The sequence below is a fragment of the Anser brachyrhynchus genome (assembly GCF_964034855.1).
Source record: "Anser brachyrhynchus genome assembly, chromosome: 1".
Lineage (NCBI taxonomy): Eukaryota > Metazoa > Chordata > Aves > Anseriformes > Anatidae > Anser > Anser brachyrhynchus.
In genome coordinates, this window is record NC_137694.1 from 134,346,086 (window position 1) to 134,368,272 (window position 22,187).

Genomic DNA, 22,187 nt, shown 5'->3' on the forward strand with positions numbered 1-22,187 from the left:
AAGCACCTAAAAATGAAACTGCTGTGAGAACTTTTAACATAGGAGAGAACAAAATTCGTTTTATGCATATTCTCCGTAAAGGCTCAACTGCATTGACTGAAATAACGCTCTTCACCTAAGTTAAACAACAGCTGTATAAGGCACGTGCCCACAGGTTTATAACCAAAACCAAAGTCCTAAACATAGCCTATCTTGAAAACATCATGCCTACTTTGCTTGTAGGTATGCTATGGTAGTCTGGGAAAGAAACTACCTTATGCTATTTGAACTACATTCAATTTATTTCCATTCAAATTATCTCCTGAGATGTATTAAATTAAGTTAATCTACTTCAAATGGAACAGCTTTATTCATAGAAACATTATCAAAGCAGTAGGAAGGGAAAATTAAACACAGCATTTCAGAGGCAAGTTTCTGAACCACATGGGTAACCCAATTTGTAATTTGAGGTTCATTATAATTAGTTAAGTTACAGACTGGAACTGTGGTAAGTGAATGTGATGACCAATTTACCACTGCTGAAACAATTGACAACATGCAGTCTAGTACTTTTAAGGTGTAATTATTATTATTATTTTTTAATAACATCTACTGTGCAGGTAGGTTCTGCCCAAGTAAGTAGAAAAATAATTTAAAATCCTACAACCGAGAAGCCCTTAAATAGGACAAACCTATAAACTTCTGCAATAAATGACTGGACACCATTAAATATTTAATCTTTTACTGCACACCCACCATAAGGCCTTGCTAGCTCTTGGACTGCCAACAGATAAGTTCATCTGTAGAAACTGAGACAATTTAAGTACACCAGAACTGACCAACAGAGCTTCATGAGGAAAAGAACAGAGTGAAAAGGTTACTCCTTTAAAATCTGAGGGTCTCAAATACCTCAAAACAGAAAATAAAGAGACTAATTTCAGTTTAAAGATTCTTTTTTTTGTTAATTTAAACAGTACACAGAAGTAGACTTATTCTCCTGTAGCTGCCCTCCTGGATTAGACCAAGTGACCTGCAGACCTAGCACAGAGGTGGGTGCATGTACTTGCAGAGGGAAAGGAGAAAGGGGTGTAAAGCATCATCAGAAATTTATGAAAATCCTCCAAATATCCAAGTCTTCCTTTATTCCCTTTTCCCACATGGTTCCTATGATGAAGATCTTCATGGACAATTCATTTCTATGACAATTTAAGAAGCCATTATGAGTTACCTGTGGTCACCTTTACTACAAGTTTGCATGCGCTTTTGTTTCCCATTAAGATGAAACTAAACGGTTTCTTTGGAAGCCTGTTAGAGATGGAGAGTTCACAGTCATCTTGCAAAAAATGTTGAGAGCCACGGACTTCAGATATTTCCATAAAAAGCATCATTCTAAACAGAGGATGAAGATGAAGCCAAAACAGTGTGGTCACCTAGGGAGAAAAATCCGAATGCCTTCCCTGGTGTATACTCCATAAGTCACAGGAGCGATTTACATTACCCACTTCGTAACACATCTTCCTTTATGCCTCCCCCCCTTTAATTATACTGAGTAGCCATTAACGTGCATTAACATTCCTGGTACTTACACTGGGGAGCTGAGAATGATCAATTAATCTACATGCCAAACAATCTGCAAAAAGAAAGCATGCTACTTCAGAGCATCAGATAAGCAGCTACAGGCACTGTTGATATCACGAGATGGTTAACACTGCATGGCAGAACAGCAGGTTTTGACAGTTAAAACTGCACACAAAGAGTAACTCCGTACATCGAAATATACAGTTTATTTTCTCCAAGTCAAGCAATACCATTTTTCAGTAGGTAAGTGTTAAGCGTTATGCAGGAAAACTGTACATTTTCACTCTGGGCTGCAAGATCCAAACAACTGGCGGAACATAGTGGAAATCTTTCACTATACAAAGAGATCTAAAACTGAGAACATAAGGTGAAGAAACAGCCATCCCCAGGATGCCAAAGGCAAAACATTAGCACCAGATTTTTTCAAAGAGCAACAGTATAGCTATTTACAGATTTACATATAACATTGGGAGGCAAACATCTTCAGGTTCCCAGGGCGAGAGATTTTCAACAGTTTTAAAAAAGGAAAGGAGAAAATGGTGTCTACACAACTGTTCTGTGAAAGGGATAATATATATAGCATTCACAATATTGCTACCTTTTATCAGAAAGATCTAAATCAAAGTACTGTATACAAACACGTTGTAATTATATTATTATTCACATTTCACATACACATTTCAGAGTAACCACAATATGCAAAATCTTTAAAATGCCACAGATAAAACAATGCACACTCTTCTCCAAGCTAAAGATAAGCATAATTTATTTGGGAATTGTTTAGTTTTGGGTTTGTTATGGTTAAGGGATAAGTAAGGACAAAAGGGATCACTTGTCCTAGGAACATAGCAGCAAGTAATTGTGAGATGCCAGAAGACTAGCTTTCAGAACTAGAGGAAGAAAGTAAGGGCAGCTGCAGGTCTTGTAACATGGTAGCCCTGTTTGACCTCAGCTGATAGACAACAATTTCATTACAGATTTGGTCCAGGTATACAAAGTAGTGCACTATAACAGGGTAACGGTCCTTTAAGCGTTTGCACCTGTCCGTGAAGGAATTGGTTCCAGAAGATTTTCGCACCAACTCCCCAGCTTGCAAGGAATTCACTGGTCAGAGCCTCCCTCTCCAGTTCTCTCCCTGGGAAAGAGGTGATCCAGGTGAGAAGAACAGGAATCTTCGGTGAACGCTGCCACTGCACCGAGAGTGGAAAGAATTCTTTTCTCTCTCCTTTTAACATCTTACTACTCGTATTTCCAACCTGTTTAGCTACAGACCGGCATTCACGTTGGCCTCAAAAATGGCTTCCTGTTGAGCAATGTTTGTTTAGTTTAAGGAGAGATAAATGGTTTCCTTACTACAATGAAAACGGCATACACAAAGTCATCCAAGACTCTCCTTTGCCCACAAAACTTTATCTTAACTTAGAACACAACATTTAGACACTGCAGAATTTCTCTGTAAGTATCTCAGCAAGTCAGCATAACCTATTGCCGTGCTAAAACATGAGTTAGCACCTCTTTTTAGAGCTATTGGACATCACACCTTACAGTCAATGGCAGTGTTACTAGAATAGAACCAGTAACCTGATAGGGTGAAATAGCATCTTCTCATTTATCGCTGTGTAAAAAAACAAACTTTATCACTGTGAAAAAAACAACAAAACCAAACACTTATGTTCACAGTTACAAAGCAGAATTGTTCCAAATAATGCACAGTATTTACATGGCAGAAATCGTTTATATTGCATTTCGTAGTTTGAGAAAGTAGAAAGGGAACAGCATTTATGCAGGTCAATTTCAGTATAATTTAGCTGTCTATAAAAAAAATCACAATGTTCAGCAATCAGAAGAAAAACAGCAGTGTCCTTAGCCTACATTTATTTTCATAAAATGTAGCAGTTTGGGGGTAGGAGGAATAAAAACATGCATAAAAAGCACAAGAAAGAACAAATGAGCTTCTAAATAATTTAGATGAGAAATGTTTTGAACAAAATCAGCACAGTACTGCCAGCCTGTTTCTCAAATCAAGCACAATTTTTTAAAAAAAGTCACCTGTATTACAGCAAGATGGTGTACAATGACATCTTGCAAAATAATTAAAAAAAAAACACACCTTCAATAAGGTAGCTATTAGGTGATTTGCAAGCTGGTTTAAGAAGTGTTAAACTGAGACTGATTTTAAAGTTATTTTCTGTGAGGGGAAAGTGCCACCTTATCTACAATATTACAAAAAAGTGTCTGATGCCACAGGATCAGAGTGACACTACATTTCAGCAATCTGAATATATTAGGTATAAGAGGCAGACTTCCCCTATTTAATGTGTCTTTAAAAAAAAAAAAGCCACTATATTCAGAGCTTCTAAATTTGTGTGCATTCATAAATTGCTATTGGGTTTCCCAGCAATCTGTACAGCCTCTGAACATAAAGAAAGTATACATCCTACTCTAAAAAATGCTTGCATGCACAACTGCCACAGACTTTCAACTTACAGAGCTGGAACGTTAAGAGTCTATCCTTTTCTGTGGAGCTTTCTGTAACTTAAGCAATGAGAAGTGGCTATAGAGTCCAGCAATAAAAATGTGTTCTAAAAAATTAAATACATCATCCCAAAAAATGAAAGAGTATTATTGCTGCTGTGAGAGCTATTTTTCTCTTGTGCACTTGTTTCTCTATCGGACACTCAGAAAAGCCAAGATATTCATTTGTATACTTGGAAACACCCCCATCCCTTCCTTCTTTCCCATTTTTCACTTCCTTGGTCAAACTTATTTGAGCCGTTCAGGCTGGAGGCTATCGGTCAGACACTTCAGTTGCTCTTCCCCCAGCTTGATCTTGTCCTCAAGCTCTCGCTGCTCGATGATGAGAGCCGACTTCATTTTTACAAAGTGCTCATAGTCTGCTAAGTTCTCCTCACTCAAGTAGTTTGCCAAAATGTCAAAGACAATGCGCTCTCGACGGTCCAGGTTCTCCTTCAGTTCCTTTGCATCTTCATGTTGCTGGGTCAGCAGCTTCTGCTTCTCTACCAATGTCCGCTTAGGGGAAAAGAAAAACAGTTAAAATTCACAGAGTTCACCAGCATGAGCTTCAGGTTTTAAGTCTTATATCTGTTTTACCTGCAAAGACACTTTTCCAAATACGTGGAGAGGTAGAATAAGATTGCTCCTTAAAAGTTTATTCTGATAAAATATACTAATAAACAGGAATAAAACTTAGTGAATCAGTGAACGATCCACCATTAATTCCTATTGGCCTCAGCAGCAAGAGCTTCAAAGACTGCTTAACTATTTAGTAGTTCTAAATAGTTATAAAAAGCACAGTTGCCTTTGAGAAACATCCAAGTTCTCCGAAATAAAATTTCACTCATCTACGTCTTAGATCTTTAATACACAGCACTGAACTTCCACACTGAAATAGCTGTGGTTAGAGAGCACAGAAACATTCTAATTAATGGAGCAATTTGTTCTCGCACCACAGCTCACGATGCTGCACATTATGCAGTTCTGCTTCAATCTGCATGGCTTCTCCGTGAGATGTGAAACCATGTGGTCTTACGAAATGACCAACAGTGAAAGCTGGGGCAAGACAATAAAAGGGAAAAAAGAAAAAACCAAAAAGCATCCTCCCCAAAGGGCTGCAAACTTCCTGCTTCGTGCCTTCACAATAATCACTCTCTCACAGCTATGACAGAGGAGGATATCTGAGACATTGCTGTGACACAGAAGTCTGCGTTGCTCTAAGGGCTGCTCTGGCCAGACAGGAGCTCCTACTGTTTGAGAACTAATGCACGGAAGATACAAAATATGAAAGAGGCAGACTGAATGGAGAGCCACACAAAGAAAGAGGACAGGAGCTTTGTATCCCATTCATACGTATGTACCAGAAAGAAAGGTGACGCTCATCTGACCCAACTTCACCTCTCTACTCCTGGCAGACAGCCACACCTGAATCACTCAGCTACAATCCTCCAGCAGTACATGGGGAGAAATGGGAGTATTATTAATCTGACCTATTTCAGATGTCTGCCTAGAACTGATTGCCTTTTTCCAGCACCAGTGAGTACGGCTGGCCTACTCGGATGTCAGGAATTCCAGTACAGGCTTCTGAACCTAATCAGAAAGTGCCACTAAGAGGTACCAACGCTGTAATTTTTAGCTTTGCTTCACAGCTTTTCTTTGAGAACCTATGCCTTCAAATAAACCACTATCTGCTTTTGTGAAGCTGTTCAAGTAAATCTGTCCTTTTTTTTATTATTTGGACTTCATATGTTAAATGACACACACTATAATTGGCCTCAAGGATTTACAGGGAAGTGTTTTTATAGACCACAGAAACTGTGTCTTTTCAAGATGAAAGTATGAGACAAAGGGGGACGCACGCGGGCAAGCTACAATAGGCATGTCTGTCAGCGGCACACGAATCCTGTGCTGCCGTTGTACACGGGGCTCAAAGCTCAGAGGGTGAAACACTAAGACTTTTGCTCTCAGAGTACTTGAAATATGCAGCCCAGATTAAATCAGGGTTCGAGACAGCCACTGAAGACAATTGACAGAAATCACACACTACCAGAAAAATACACAGTTCGATCTTCCTTTGAGTGTATGCCAGGGAAAAAGCCTCACTGCAAGTAACTTGCAAGCAGAGCTATCTGCTGCAAAGAGAGGGAAAGACTTCTCCAAAATTCACCAGTGGAACTAGCAGCCAAGCCCAGAGGTGGGAGCACGGCCAGACTGCTCCACGGAGCAGCTCTGCTGTTTGCGAGTACACTGAGAAGAAACAGAAGGATTACAACTCGATGAACAGGAGAGGGCACAGAGCAACCAGCTGGTGGCTCAGTTGCACAGGTACCCACCCAGTCCTGTGCTGGGATGTTTAGCCCTTTCCAACAATTCCTGAGATTTAAGCTGTTCTGTTTCTTCTTACCATGCCTGCAACATGACTTTAAGATGAACAGGAGTAACCTCACAGTTCAAGAAAAGCAAACACTATTTTTGTTACAAACTTTGCACAATACTTAAGCACCTCTACCCTTGTGGAGGTTTAGGGGGTACCTTAGGTGAGTAGGATGTAAGACAGGTAGAAGGCAAATGAAATACATCCTGAATTTGCTTTTACCCCTGTCAAAGACGACTGACACCAGAAAGCTTGCTTTGAAAGGTAAAGTGAAACACGAGAAGGCTCAAGATAGCATTCTTGAGAAGACTCTTTAATCAATGGTTAAATGGTTCTCTAGGCCTACAGGCACAACTGCTTGTACCTACCATGCAGACAGGTGGGTTAGAGGCTGGTAGCGTCTGATGGACTTCAACCAATCAAAGCAAAACAGAGTGCAGAAATTTGTTGTTGTTGTTGTGTTTGTTTAGAGACCTCAGCGATATGCAGGACATCTGAAGCTGCTCTGATGGAACAAGCATTGGCTCCTCCTATTGAGAGCCCTTCTCAAGATTTGTTTGCTGTTTTGAATAGCAGACGAACAAAAAGGGTCTGCTTCCATGCATGTGACTTCCCAACATCCAGTTCCTGAACTGGTATCCTTGGCACTTGGTCTTAGTCTAGCAAAAACAGGTCTTACAGGCCTAGGCACCTGATCAAATTTGTGAAGTGCTCATTCAGTGCTTGAGGGTTCTCAATGCACTCTGGTTTTGATTGATAAAGGAAGTAATGGGAAGACACTGGCGGGGGCTGGAAGCTATTTCAGAAGAAATCACTTTCAGCAGCTACAGCTGAAATACCTGACACTGTTCCTCATGGCAAGAGAGACCTATGAGAGACCACCTGATAGAGTATTAATTCAACAGTGGTCATTTGCTTGCTGACAGACTGTTTATTTAGAAGTCTGCTGAGCTGGTGGTGGTTCCTAGAAAGTGCAGAGCTATCAGAGTTGTGTTTATTACACACCGTCAGCTTAAGACTACAAACAAACAAAATAGCAACCAGTGATCATTAGGGATATGACCCCCATGGAAGATGGGAGATGGAAGTAATCTCCCCTATGTTTTGCTCATATGGTACATTAGTAATACACCAAACATCATAACGTGGTCTGCATAATACCAAATGACCAAAGAAAGCCAAAGCCACAGATGCCAATCTAAATTCAAAGATACACATACGTACCTCTACACAAATTATATTTATAGTCAAAGTATCTAGCAGGGACTTGATCCATTTGAGGAGCATCTCTGACTGACACTTTTAGACATATATCTGACGTTACTATGGCAAAACTGGTGTCAATGCATGAGAAGACACATGGGGATTAGAATACATTAGGGATTTGGATTTTTGTCAGTCTACATTTGACAGCAGAATACACAGACAATTTCTGCCTGCCCTTACCATGCCACCTACTCACCTTCTTCTTCTCCACACCTAGCTACATAAGCTATTTTTATCATAGCTCTCAAGCTGTGTTTCCTATGTGCTCAAATCATCTGGTATATCTTTTCCCAGCTTACACTCCCATCTTCAAGCCCATTAGGCAACTGCAACCACATTTAGAAAAAAAAATCTGTCTAAAAGAGGATTAAATTTCTCTAAGTTTCAGAAGCTTTGATCTACCCTCTAATAAGCTGTCAAATACCTTCCCTTTGCCTCAGTCAGAAAGGGGTCTGGACAGCCATTAAACAAGTATGCTTGGCAGCAGCTAGGGCCAAACAGCAAGAACACAGCTTCAAATTGGTCCCAGCACTTACTGATTCTTATTGATGAAACAATGGAGCATGTTGAGGAAACAACATAAATCCACAGCTCGTGGAAAAAAAATCTGATACAGTGCTTAGGTGGACTTCTGGCACTTCATTTCTCAGCTACAAGCTCAAATACCCACTTTACATTTATTTAACTGCAAAGGCTAAGCTCACGACACATAATCTGTCCTATATTTATTCTAACCTTTGATTTTCCCACATGCTTACATCTCTCCTTTGGTGCATTTCTGTATCAATAGGTATCTGCTTCCCAACTAAGTCCTGCTGGGATCTGGAATTAAACAAGGAACAAGGTGGGGTCCAAAAGGTAAGAGTAGCTTGAGCCCCCCTGAAATTTTCACAGCTGCTGGGACTCCTCTATTAGCACGCTATTTCTATGCTGAAAAATTCTTTTTGTACTGCCTCCCTCCTGCCCCAATCCCCTTTATTTATATTTAGGACTTGTCCTTTCTGTCCTTTCTTCCTAGGCATTGTAGAGGAAACTGTAGCAGACGAGGAACATTTTCTTTGTCACAATCTCACAATTTTCTCTCAAGACTCTTGTGGAGTATAAAGAAATCTGTAAGCTTTCTTCATGTTAGCACAACGTGACATTTCTTTTCCCATCTTTTGAGTTATCAGACAGAATAGCATTTTTGTCTCTTTTGTTATGCTCTTATCAGTAGCTTTCCTCTTTCATTAATATTTTTCTGAGAAGCCTGCTTTCCAGTTATGTTGCACCCCAAAACACCACTGCCTGCCAAGCCACTTGTAGTTTTAGTATTCCAAGCAAAAGCAAAGCAAAGCAAAGCAAAAAGTTTTAAGAAATCTAAAGAAAATGGCCTTGTAAGATGTACCCATCTGTTATCCCTCATCTTGATCTTTACATTTTAGATAAAACCAAGTAAAAAACCCGTATCAGATTCACTCAATGCAGTTATATTACTACTGGTCATTCTCACCCGCTCTTCTGGTGAGGTGTTTTCGTCCAGGTTGTTAAGAGCGTTCTCCACCCGGGCCAGACGACCTGACAGTGACAGCAGGAGGTTGACCACTTTGTCCAGGTCCCCGATAAACATCTTGAATTTGTCAAATTCATTTGGTTTGCAGACTTCTTTCACAATGGCTTCCACCTCCTCCCCCAGGATATTGTTTGCTTGGATGTCTTCCAGAAGTGTCTCCCGTGCTTCCCTCAGCACCTGCAGCTTCCTACTAATGCTGTCAATAAGTTCTTGCTGTGGAAAATAAAGGAGATGAGAATCTATTAGCACTACTGCATTTTCCCCCACTTCTGTTTCTGGAAGTCACATGAGAAATCTATTACTGCTATGTGACATTTTTAATACAGTGAAACTCCCATGTGGCTTTGACAATGAGTGCATTATACATAAATATATGTCTAAGGCAACTATAACATTGCTGGATTCAAAGGTTCAGGACGTAGGTCTACAATGCTCAGCTTGAGACCTGTGTTAAAGCAATTCACCTTTGTGGAAAAAGATGAAAGACTTTTTTTTTTTTTAAAGCAAGCATTACTGCTGCTTCTTTGAACACCTTCAAAGCCTGCTGTGGAGCAGCATAAAGTACAGCGCATCCTTTCCTCTCTCAATACCAGGTCCATAGTACCTTTCTGAAGAGCTACACTTCAGGAAGATAAATAGTGCCAGAAAATTCTGTATTTTCCACATGACAGTTAAAACTAGGGCACTGTCTAGCTTTTTCTTCCTTTCTGTAGTATATTAACATCCCCCCAGTAGCCGTCCTTCCACTCTCAGAAAATCTTTAGTTATCACTGCCTTACAGCATTTCTGTAGGGAAATCATAATCCCTGCAGCACAGAACAGGAAACAAAATCTGTTTCTGCAGTGCACAAAGCAGCCTGTGCGAAGTGGCTCTGACAGAGGACCCCGCTAGCATCTTTGACAGGCACTGTCCCATGCCAGGCAAGTACTCCACCTCATTTGCAGCTTCTCAGGGTTTCTCCAGTGTAATTCCCCACCACCTGGGATGCACGTGCCCTGGCTTGGAAAAATCATTCCAGGTGTGTCAGCGGCAGAGCCAGACCAAGAACCCAAATCTCCTCCCTTAATGACCTGTGCTCCACCCTGCATTTGGGCAAGAGGGCCTCATCTCGGACACCTCCATTAGCTTTTAGTTGTGCACAAGGGGTGGGACTCATTTCAGCTGGTCATCTACCCTACTGTGACATGAATCACACTCTAGAAATGCCTCGCTAATTTAAATGGGGATGCCTTGTTAGTATTCAGCTAATCTCAGGCAAGAAAATTCCCCAAAGCATTCTCTGAACCATACACCTGTTACCGCCATTTCTAAATGAAAATTACATAGCTTAAAATAGTCATTACCCCTCCAATTTTTGTGAGAAAATTACTCATGACATTCTTTAGGAACTCCTTCTAAATACAAATCTGATTACAAGCCTTCATGATTACAGAGAAATAGACTGACAGCACCTACTGCTCTCAGATGCCACCAGTCATTGCCAACTTACTTTGGGACCAAAGAAAAGCCTGCCATCTTTACAGAAAGCAACTATACCCTGAAAATTTAAGCAGCCTTTTTAAAGGTAAAAAATCAAACACGTGGATTATCTGGGTTGGTTTTCTCCGTTTTGATTTAATACACTCAGGCCAGGTTAATCTGGATTTGGGTTATCTGTTAGTCTGGGTGTCCAAAAGATTAAGGTAGTAAGCAGTTCTACAGATGTCTGCTTTACTGACCGATTAATCTGCAGGATTTGATTTCCACCCCCCCCCACTCTTCACTCAGTGCAAATGCACAGTTTGATTTGGATTATGTAGGTCACAGTGCCAGGCTCTTCTTTCCCTTAGATGACATGCACATGCACAATGCTGCTGTGTTACCATCTGCAACAACAGAATACTGTTGTACGATATGTTACCCTCTTGAGTTTTTCCACTTCTGCAGCTGTGCTTGATGTTTACCAGTGGGGACTGATCAGCTATCTTGAACAGTCAAGTTCCTTTCTTTCTTAAAATAAAAAATAAAGCCACCAAACAAACAATGATAAAAGTGCCATCTTCACAGTAGCATCCTACTTAGATGTCTACAAGCAGCTGAATCTAGGCTCTTAAGGAGCACTTTTGCAGGTGAGAGGTATTTAGGCCCTCTTTAAAACTGTCGTATCTTTTATGATTTGTATTATCATAACTGATTGCTTCCTACCCAGAAGAAACAGCCTGTGGATGCTGCAACCGTGAGCTCACTACGTGCTCTTGCTAGCCAGCAGAAAACCTGTATGATGTTCAATACCTACTGAGCCAAAAGATCTCCAATCTACACCTGGAAACTGGCAGATGAATAACTTACAGCTGTGAATTCTGTACTAGTAAACAAGAAAACAACAAAACCTGCATCTTTTTCTCAGTAATGGATGATGATCTGACTAGCAACACAGAAAGCAGCACAGCAGAGTGTTTGTTTCTCAGGTGGCTCACTCAGGTGCTGCTTAGCACATTGAACGTAAATTACTCTGCTTTTAGCTCACCACTCCATTTCACATGAAGCTTAGGCCTAAAAAAACAAAGAAAATAGGCATTCTTCAATTAATGTTGAGACTCTTCGGGAGTCACTGACACTTTCCTAAATGCAAAGGGGACCCTTCCTACTCAGCCACACATGGATTTTCCCTAGTATGAAAAATTGTCTTGTAGTTATCTTCAACATCTGTTCAGAATTTTGTAATTGTGGTAAACCTCCTTTAAATTCAGCATACGAGGTACATTTTCCACTCCTAATGGGAATATAGAGATCATCCCAAATATATATATTTTTTATTTTGAATTGCCTCTATGAAATTTCAAACTCATATAATCACTTTGTAGCTGATAAAATGAAGAAAACAAGAACAAAACAAAAACAAACAAAAAAAACCAATTCTGCTTTGCAGAGCAGAGAATGACAAATATTACAATCATTCCACAGTGGACTGAAATTAAGATGTCTCAGAACTGACTGATTTCTAGGAATCAAAGAACAGGTTCTGGGTGTGTATCTCTTCAAAAATAATTGAAGTTGTAAAGCGTGCTATTGAAGTGTTCAGGCCCTTAATGATCCTTTCTTAAGCTGTTGCCAAATATGTGAAGTTGGGCCAAGTAACATACCCTATCTGTTTAATAAAGATGTCTTGACCCACTTACCACGAGTTATGTATGTTTTCTGAGAAGATCCAAGATGAAAGCCCACTGAACTAAGCGCTCACATCCTACTGCATGCGGAGGAGCAGGGCGAGAAGTAAACAGCAACGTGCATGGTTATGACGGTACGTAGAGACCCAGAAGATGGAGGAGCTCTGCTAAAAGCTTTTCATGAAATTTCTCCCAGCACAGTGGTGTATACCAGAATTGGGGCAATAAAGGGAGGAGTAGATACAGGGAAACACACTTTTCTTGTTTACAGACACCAATGCAAATAAAGCGTGTTTTTGCTTAAAAAAAGTTTTATTCTCGCTTGTTGGGCAAACAAGAAAGCTTTAATTTTACCTCCAGCCCAGCCCCACTCCATATTTAGTAAGAAGGAAACTAATTCTAGCAAAAAAATGATGAATGTGACTGTCACGTGTGGCACCAGATAAAAAGGAATTGTTCCAAATACGGTGAAATCCTTAATTTGTCTAAGCAGTGCAGCTGTTGGATTCAGCGGGTCTCTGGTGAGAGGGCAAGGGCAGCTCTCCAGCTGCAGCCATGTCATGCCCCTGGCAGCGCATGCTGGATTGAACTGTGAGATGTGGTGGGGGCAGAGGGAGGGAGGGAGGGACAACTGGGGGAGGAAAAAAGACAGCGACAACAGAAAACACTGCAGCTCCCTCAGATTCGGTGCAGGAGTTGGATACCACTGACACAGAGATGGGAATCTCCTCTGCGATGTCTCGGTCTTGGTGACTAAATATATTCCTAATGTTTAATTCAAAGACCCTTCTTTGGGACTGGACCACCAAATTCACCCTCAAGTTGATTATTAAACAGAGAGCTGACTTTAATGAAATGATTTGCTCACCACTGCGCTACTGGCTTAGGCAGAGTCAAACTACATCACTGGAATTGAAAAAACAAACCATTTACTCCAGCTGATCCGTACTGGGAACTACAGTTAAAACATTTTGTGCCAAATGACTAATGAAATAAGTGGGATGACTTTAACACAGGACAGCAGTTTCTCAAACCACTGAAATGCCAGTATATCATTATTTTCAGTCGTGGCATATTATGTTGATTTTAGAGCAGAAATAAAACCCCGAAGGATGGGAGCGAGAATGGGGATGAACAAGAGTTAAGAAGACTACCTCTCTTGTGATGAGCAATTTCCCCTGTATCCACCAAGCTGCTTAGCCCTTTCCCACCACTACTGCTTTGGTTATTTATGAGATGTAGGAGAAACTGAGAGCAAAGTGGTTTGCTGCTCATGAAAACAAAAAAAGGGTGATGGGCGGGGGGTACCTTCCCTCTCATGATATACCCAAATTGATCACCTATGTTTTAAAAATACAGAGCAACTAAAACCACCACCAGCTACAGTTACACAAGCATTGATATTTCTTTATATATAGCAAATGAGAGAAATGAGTATGCCCCATCCCTGGAGGTGTTCAAGGCCAGGCTGAATGAGGCCTTGGCCAACCTGATCTAGTGGGTGGCATCCCTGCCCATGGCAGGAGGGTTGGAGTTAGATGATCTTTAAAGGTCCCTTCCAACCCAAGCCATTCTATAATATATCAATATATAAATCAATATATCAAATTGTAATATATCAAATGAGAAAAGGTATTTGAAAATAAACCCTTCAAAACTTTCCCCTTTGGGCCCTTCTGAAATACGTATCAAGCTGCACTAAACACCTACCATGAAATTCCTAAATTCACAGTTGGACATTATACCAACCCCCTAGGCCTTTTATTTAGGGTTCTTCAGCTAGCAAATTCATTGTTAATGAAACGCATGCGACTTAGAGCATTGCATTAACCATTTAGAAATGTCTTTTACCTTCTTTTCTGACAAGTCATGATCCAGCTCATCTTCAGAATCATCTTCACTCTGCTGCTGTTGCTGCTGTTCCTGCATGTCCTTCATTTTAATCAGCAGCTCAGCCTTCGGTGCAGATGTGCTGTAGTAAGTCGAATTGGTTGTCAGGGAGATGGCGGACGGCGCATTCTGCTCCTCTTTCCTGGTAAAAAGTCAAAACTCTCATTAAGTGCCTTGACATCCTAATCACTGAAAAGAAAGGACAATATTCTCGAGCCATCATTTCACCAACAAGTAGATGGTTCAACAGAAAAGAAAGAAATGTATAGAAATGGGATAAATAAATATTGGTTGTGAAGAAAATTTCTCTGAACTCAGTATGTACCCACTAGAAGCAAAATCTGAAGCAGTGCAGAAGAGCTTTCACCATTACAATGAGGGAAACAGAACTAAGACCTCTCAATTGGAAACAAAATATAAAGTTACATTTCACTAAGTAGTGCAAAGACCAGTGTCAGACGGCTATGCTTTCCAACTGCCAGATGTAGGATACTAAAATGCAGGTGTTTATCTTCCTGGTCATGGAATTACACATGAACTTCTCACGAAATCTACAACTTAATTTGGTAACTCATATCAAGAAAACAAAAGACCCACAGAACATCAACATCTTTCTATGGAATTTTAAATCTTGACTTTGATCTCACTCCGTCTGAAGAAATGCCTCATTCCCACTTTAAGTTGTCTTTGTAAAATTTCATTGCATAATAAATGATGAAATATTGATCCTTTTCTATCAAGTTACCAAATCTGATGTTCTTGGTAAAATATCTAACTACAAGGAAGAAATGAATTATTCCTTAAATTCTCACATAATAGTTTTCAGCCAGGTCTCAGATAACATTTTATATCTTAAAAAAGTTCTTCTTCTGTAATTAATGATACCACTAGCAGCACTATTCTTAATTGCTATTCTAACAGAAAACTTTCAGAAAAGCTGCAAACCTAAACAGTAGGAAGATCTCTAGGAAAACTTGCACACTTTGGACAGCAGTTTACAAGGAACCACTGGTCTACAGAAAGTAATACTCACTTCTCTTCTGAAATTTTTGGGGAAGGAACTTTTGGCAGGAGCTTCCTGCGCTGCTGAGCTTCTTCTAGGAGGTGTTCATCTTTAGGGAATATCCCAACCATCAGATCCATTGCTGTTTTTATTTTCATATTAGGATCTAGGATGTCTGCTAGAGATTTATCTCTTCCCACAATCTCTCTGGCGAGTTCCTCTGACTTCCAGTCTTCAAAGGTCTTCTCTTTGGCCTTTACATAGCTGACTGCCGGCACGGCAGCACTGCTGTCCTTCAGGTTGTTCCCAGGTTCTTCAGCTGGTTGAGGCTCAGCTGGTTTGGTTTTGGTTTCTGGCTCTGGCTCTACACCTTGCCTGGTGTAAGCACAGAATCGTGAGTAGGATTGCTCAGAAGTGCTGAGTGTTTTAATTTGGTCCTTTTCCAAGCCACTGGGTAAAGCAAGAGGTTCCATTGTACTCACAAGACCTTGCCGACTCTCCTTCTCTGCACTGCTCTCAGAATGAACTATCTTGATGGGAACCATTTTCACTGTAGTATTGTTGTCTATAACTCTTTCGATTCTGGAAAAGAGGAAAATCCGTATTTAGAAATGTAAGAACCTTTTATCTCGCTTCAGATCTGCAAAGCAGGGGGGAAGCCCAAATATTAAAAAAAAGTAGATAAAAGATGTAGGTAATGGAATATTCCTTGCACCACATCTAAAACCCTCAAATTGCATGTTTTCTTTTCTGCCCACATATTTTAAACAGTATTGGTTCATTTGTAAGTAATTCTAGCATCAGCCTGGCACGGTACTCACTGAACAGGACTTCTGTTCATTTTCACGAACATGAGGGTCCAATCTCAGCAGTCAGGCCCCTGTTTTAAAATGGTGCTGTTGAACAACCCTTTGCTGCCACACATTCAGAGGACAACACACCTTGAGCTCAAACTCATTGGCTTGCACAGATTGAACAGCAGCCTCAGCTTTTGGCCAGACAGGTTATTTAGCGGCCTGGGCAGTTTTTGATACCTTCACATCATTTCCTAGCTCTTCCAAGAGAAAAAACAACAGACCTGATGGAAGCATCCTGCAGGCCAGGCCCTTGCTGAGCTACAATAATCACACATGGAAAACCTGGAAATTGTTCAAGACTAACTACGTGATTAGAAGAAAATTCTGTATTTGTAAAATTTCATACAAGATATAGAAATTTAGTAATTAGATTCCAATGCCACATCCACATACTCCTTTATGTGAAGCTTACAGCAAAAATTCTGCGCTGCCCAGTACAAAGGGCCACCTTGGACATTCAGTAAATAAAGCTATTTAAAGAGAAGGCTAAGATTTTAAATTGGACAATAACATGTTAAATAACATTGCTAAAACATCTGTACTGTATGTAAACCATATAAGAAACTAAAGTCTAGTTTTGGTGGTTTTGAGTTTGCAGAAAGTTTAAAATTATTGTCATAATGTGGGTTTGGAAGCTCTACAGCAAGTAAAGGAACATTGCCTACTAGCTAAAATATCTGGTTTCATCTGGCTCGCTTGCTTGCTGCCTTCCAGATAAGTGACCAAGACATACTACAGCTCTTTTCCTCTAAATGTGGGTGTGTCACTTTTCTTAAATATAAACTTAAGACTTTTCTGTGCTGTACTTTTCTTTCATAGGGAACAGAAAAATCTGTTTGACTTCGCTTCTTCCAGAAGCTGCATCTTATATTTTAAAAGTATATTTGCTTCTGAATGCAGGTACAGCCTCTCAATAGCTATTTACTTTCCTCAAGTGCTTTGCAGACATGCTTTGGCAAACTGATCCAGCTTTCGGGGCAGGTTTTCCATCATGTTGAACACCAAACAACTCCAGCGAGCTTGGATAAGCCAGTGAGGTACAGCAGTGACGGCAATGCAGACAGAGGCAACCACCTACTACTAATGTCCTGACAAAGCCAAATGAACACTCCCTTAAATAAGGAATCCTCCTCTGCGCACCCTTCTGCCCCAACTCCCCCGCTGCCACCAGGCTGGGATGTTTTTTCATTCAGGATGACTGTAATTTTCAAGAGCTTGCTCTTGTGCCTGCTGCTCAGCCCAAGCTCCCTGTAAGTGTAGTTGCTCCCTTCATGCAGTTTAGTCGAAATGTTCTTGTCTGAACCATGTTAAGCCACCTCCCCACATTTTCTTTTCTTTTTTTTTTTTTTTAATTGAAGCCCACACCCTTCAGACCCAACTACACTCCAAGAGGAACATATTTTTGAATCTGGGAGAAATACAAGATGTGTGGATAAGTATGTGTGGGGCAACTGGAAGAGAAGAAATTACTTGACTGCAATTCTTCACCTAAAGTGTCTGGCGTCTGTTTTGGGACTCTGGGTACTTTCCTCTCAGCCTAGCATAAGATTTTCCATGTATTTAATGCATCATAAGCTAAACTGATTTCGAGTCAGAGTAAACATAGTTCAATGCTGGGTGCTTCAGAAATTCTGTTTTTGCAACCAGCATCCTTGTGATTTCTTACGGATTTGCATTTGGGGAACTGTGGTGTAAAATTCAGATTTGCAGCAACTCTGCCTGTGGCTACTGAAAAGCTTCATTCCAACCACAGGCACTCCTCCACCTCAGTGTATGTTCACTGGAAATCTACCGATGCACTCTTTTCGTCTTTAAGATTGCTGAACAGTCTTTGGAAATAGCTGGGTTCTGCACACCACCAGTATCTCCCCACACGACATTGACTACCTAAATTGTTGCGGGAAACCCTGCACACTACTCAGTTTACCTTGCTGATAAACAAGATACCTTTCTCAAAGAAGAGTGAACAGCTACATGCTGAAAACATTGGATATTGACTGCCTACAGCACACAAACAGGTATGTCCGAAAGCTCATATGCAAGGAGCTAATAGCAGTACTAAGCCAAATCTAATTAATCACATATTAATATAAGTCTACTTGACGTATTTTACTCATGCGAAATAAGCACAATACAGAAGGTTCAGATGTAGAGCCTGCATGTTTTCCCATTTTGCCATGTCTGTTTTATTAAGTAATGTAATTATTAACTGAGGACAATCAATTGTGTACAGACGACTGTTTGTGCTTAAGATTTTAAAACGTTAATGAAAGATATGCTGGGTAAGTGCTTTACCTTACTTTCAAAACGTCATTCAGATACAGGCATGTAACTAGGCACAGCTCAGTGTGCTTTTCAACATTAAAGCTCAGTAAAAAGGAAGGGCAAATACAATTAGCTTTTTCCATGCATGCTTTGTATCTATTCACAAAGCAAGACTTTACGGATGTCACCACTGCCATCTACCTTTGCAGAAAGGTGCTAGGGATCCCGTGACATATTCCACTTTTCATAACATACCATATTGCTTCTTCATCTTAAAAACACTGCAGGATGAAATTTCATTATTTCGTCCTATTGTAAGAGGAGAGGCATGCTTAACAGGCAGACGGTAGGTTAAGTCTAATTCACATCCAACCCCCCCGACCTCCAAACTCACTTACTCTCAGGGCCCCCAGCTCATTAACCAGGCAAAAATAAAACAAGAACTGATGCTGGCTTCAAGAGATTCGTTAAAAAGCAACTTAAGCCACTTTCTGCTACTGAAATACACAGAAAAAAAAAAGGGGGGGGGGGATTTATGCTTTCCATGTCATAAGGCACCCTGGAAAACAGCATGACTGAGTCTATTCAATCATTTACACTACAGTAGAGAAAAGCAACTCCAAATATTTTTGCACAGAGAAACCTCAGCACTCATTCAGCTTGAAGCTTTTATTTTCATTCTTTAAGCATGAATTATAGTGCTGAAGGATTTATGAAAACTAATATTTCTAAGCTTCCTGGAAGAGTTTGTTATCTTGAAGGAGAATAACCTTTTGTGATATTAGCGTATGACAGTCACAGAAATCAATTAATTTCAATTGGCTTGTCTAATCCTGAGTTCATCTAGACTGACATTCTCCTGCTGAACCTTGCTGAAATATAAATAACGCAGCAGTCCCCTCACCAGACTACTCAGAACGCCAAATTTCATCATAAAAGGAACATGAAAACAGTTATAATTTGGCAGTACACCTCACCGTGTAAGCTTTCAAAACAGATGTTCTCACAAAGGATACAGCTTCCCTTCCTGTACCTGCTGTCTCCCTACACCGATTTGTATTCATAGACTTGGCTAGAAGAAATGACAACAGAAAGGGAATCTTCTGATTTCACCCAGACGTACAATGGAAAATCAATTTGAATCCACCCTTTTGTTTTCCACTATCTACCAGCTTTAACACCTGAGAAGCCTCTCTCATTATTAAGCATCAGCCAACTAAAAGAAACCAAAGACCAGCTGAAGGATTTTAGTAGAATTTCACAGAAGTCATTTTAGGATATGCTGGAAAGTTTTATGCTTAATGAATCCTAAGGATGTGCTTTTAGTGAAGAAATAGAAGAGTCAACCATTAATAGTGTCTGAGGCAAAAGGGTATTAAAACAGTAAAGGAGTGATGTCCAGTACCTGGCTGGGTTCTCATCCTGTACGGACACAGGAGGTTTATCAGTGAGCTTCTGTGGCGCAAACTGAGGAGAAGGGGACCTTGACGTCTCCATGCCCGGTTTCTGAAGGTACCGATACTTGGAGGATAACACAGGTTCGGACTTAAGGTGCGTTTTTTCTTCTAAGTGCTGACAAACATTCTCCGTGGATGACGCTTGCAGGAGTTCCTGTGGGTTAGCACTCTTTAGTTTTCCATTGAAAGCTGCAGGACTCTGACAGAGAGATGAGTGGCTCGTAAATACTTCCGCAGAGCTGGGGGAAGAGGACGGAAAGGGATGGCTGGGTGCTACCAGCAAAGATTCAGAAGAGGTGCCAAGTGATGGTGCAGAATTATCTGGTCGCCTGTATTTATCTCTTTTAGGCGGCGGAGGCCTCTGAGGAGCAGGTCCACGTTTCTTATTGAGAAGCGCCGGCTCCGCTCTACGATTCTCCTCTCCGGTGCCCTGGGACAGACGGGAGTGGTTCTCGTTCAAGCTCTGTGGCTCAGAGCATGTGAGATGAGGCAAACTGCAATCCTTGCTTTTCTCATTCACGTTTTCCTGAGAGTATCTGTAATCACTAGGCAGTGTCCCAGATCTCCCGCGGCTTTCGTGAGACAAAACCGTAGGCTCTCTTGCATGCAAAGGTCTGACAGATGCCTTCCACTTGTGGCCTATATTCTGGTCCAGCTGATCCCTTTTTTCCCGTGGGTTTTCTCTTAGGGCCCCAATATCAGCTTGCCTAGGGAGAAGAAAACATCATTAGCATGCTGCTGCTGTATTTCCTCCTATATGAGGCCACAGATGATCTACGAAGCTCGAATACTGAGAACGCATCAAACATTTAACACCGGCTCCTGCAGTTCACAGTAACTATACGGCACAAAAACATTCTCTCATGTATATGCAGGCGCTGCGTACCTAATCTAATGTGATGAGTCAAAGCATAATGTCACGCTAAATTAGGGTACGTGGAGTCACAGGATGCGACAACCTTGAGTTAACCTGAGGCGCCGCAGTGTACATGGCACATCTCAGCGCACAGCGCATCCAAGGCGCTGATGTATGTGGCATGGCCACAAGTGTAAGTGTTTTTCTTCTATTTCTATGCTAAAATCTAATTCCACTTCTGTTTCAGAGTCACCAGTGAAGTGCAGAAAGCAGGTTTCTTCTGTATATGCAAAATTAATACTTCAGCGTCATTTTAAATGAGAATTTAAGTGTGAATTTTAATTATGAATTTTGGTGGTCAAATTTTTAGATACGCGTAACTGATGAAAAATGAAGCAAATGCAAATAAAATGTTTGCTGAAGCTAAAAAAAAATGGAAAAGGGAAAATGAAGGTCTCTGAAGAAACTAAAATTAAAACAAAACAAACAGAAAAGGAAATTTAGAAAGTGTATTGTTTTCCATTCAGGCTTACTTTACTTACTTACTTACTTGAACTTCTTTTGTCCTGTCAGCATAAATGACAAACAATGGCCAAAAAGGTCTTATCCTACGCAAAAATATTTTTGGTTTTATTCCAACTGTGACCTCTCTGTTTGTGTAGTCAGGAAACAGGTTTTCGCAGCTCCAGGCCTGTGCTTTGCCACAAGAAATGTAGTTTGTTTGTGCTCACCAGATAAAGACAGATTGGGAAGAAAGACAAGACAGAAAAAAAAGTACCTCTGGAGCCCTGAAAGGAGCCAGGTTTGCTCTCTGCTTAAAGGAGGCTGAAGAGACACTGTGAGCTTAGAAAAGAAGCTGCAACAGAAAAGTAAAAGGCTTCAGAGAATTACTAGTATCACTCGTGCTACTGACAGCTCTGGTCTCTGCATTGTGAAATAACAACCCTTTGCACGTGCACTGCCCAGGCTTTCGTTCAAGGGGACTGTGAAAGAGTCACCTTTCCCAGCTTATTTCTATAGTAAGGTTAATAAGAATTTTCAACATAAACAGGTTACTAAGCTTACCGCACCACTTTTGAAAAGGGGTCGGTAGGTGCTTGACATCAGAATGAATGAAAACTAATTTGAAACAAAAGCACATAATATAACTAACAGGTTAAGTCCACTATAAATTCAAGAAAACTCTTCTTTGGAGAATTAAACACTGTATTACTATTTAAATTAATTAAAAAAAAATCTTTAAAATGAAGTTTGGAAGACAACTAATTAAAAGTTCTATTTTCTCATGTGTACAATCCAATTACATTCAAAATTATTATTTTTTTTAGTGCTTGGATCTGCGACATTTTACCACTTATGGAAAACAGTTCTTTAAAAAAATGAGGACATTTCCATTAAGCTGCCTGATGTACAGGATTTTTAAAAATCATAATTCACACTGATTTTTAC

General features: G+C 40.5%; 1 protein-coding gene across 7 annotated transcripts in view; it reads right to left on the reverse strand.

Moving 5' to 3' along the window:
- Positions 1-1,743: 1,743 nt before the first annotated feature.
- SHROOM2 (shroom family member 2) overlaps positions 1,744-22,187 on the reverse strand; it is a 127,575-nt gene continuing 107,131 nt past the window's right edge. For 4 of the 7 annotated variants that reach the window (XM_080583629.1, XM_080583628.1, XM_080583630.1 and 1 more), the window contains 5 exons: positions 19,831-20,589; positions 15,334-15,885; positions 14,262-14,442; positions 9,204-9,476; positions 1,744-4,587 (listed from right to left, as the gene is read on the reverse strand). In XM_080583629.1, the coding sequence (XP_080439755.1) occupies positions 4,321-4,587; positions 9,204-9,476; positions 14,262-14,442; positions 15,334-15,885; positions 19,831-20,589 (2,032 nt within the window). In that variant the 3' untranslated portion in view covers positions 1,744-4,320. Of the gene's footprint in view, positions 4,588-9,203; positions 9,477-14,261; positions 14,443-15,333; positions 15,886-19,830; positions 20,590-21,516; positions 21,595-22,187 lie in introns of all 7 variants that reach the window. The other 3 variants (XM_080583634.1, XM_080583633.1, XM_080583632.1) reach the window with 1 other exon arrangement.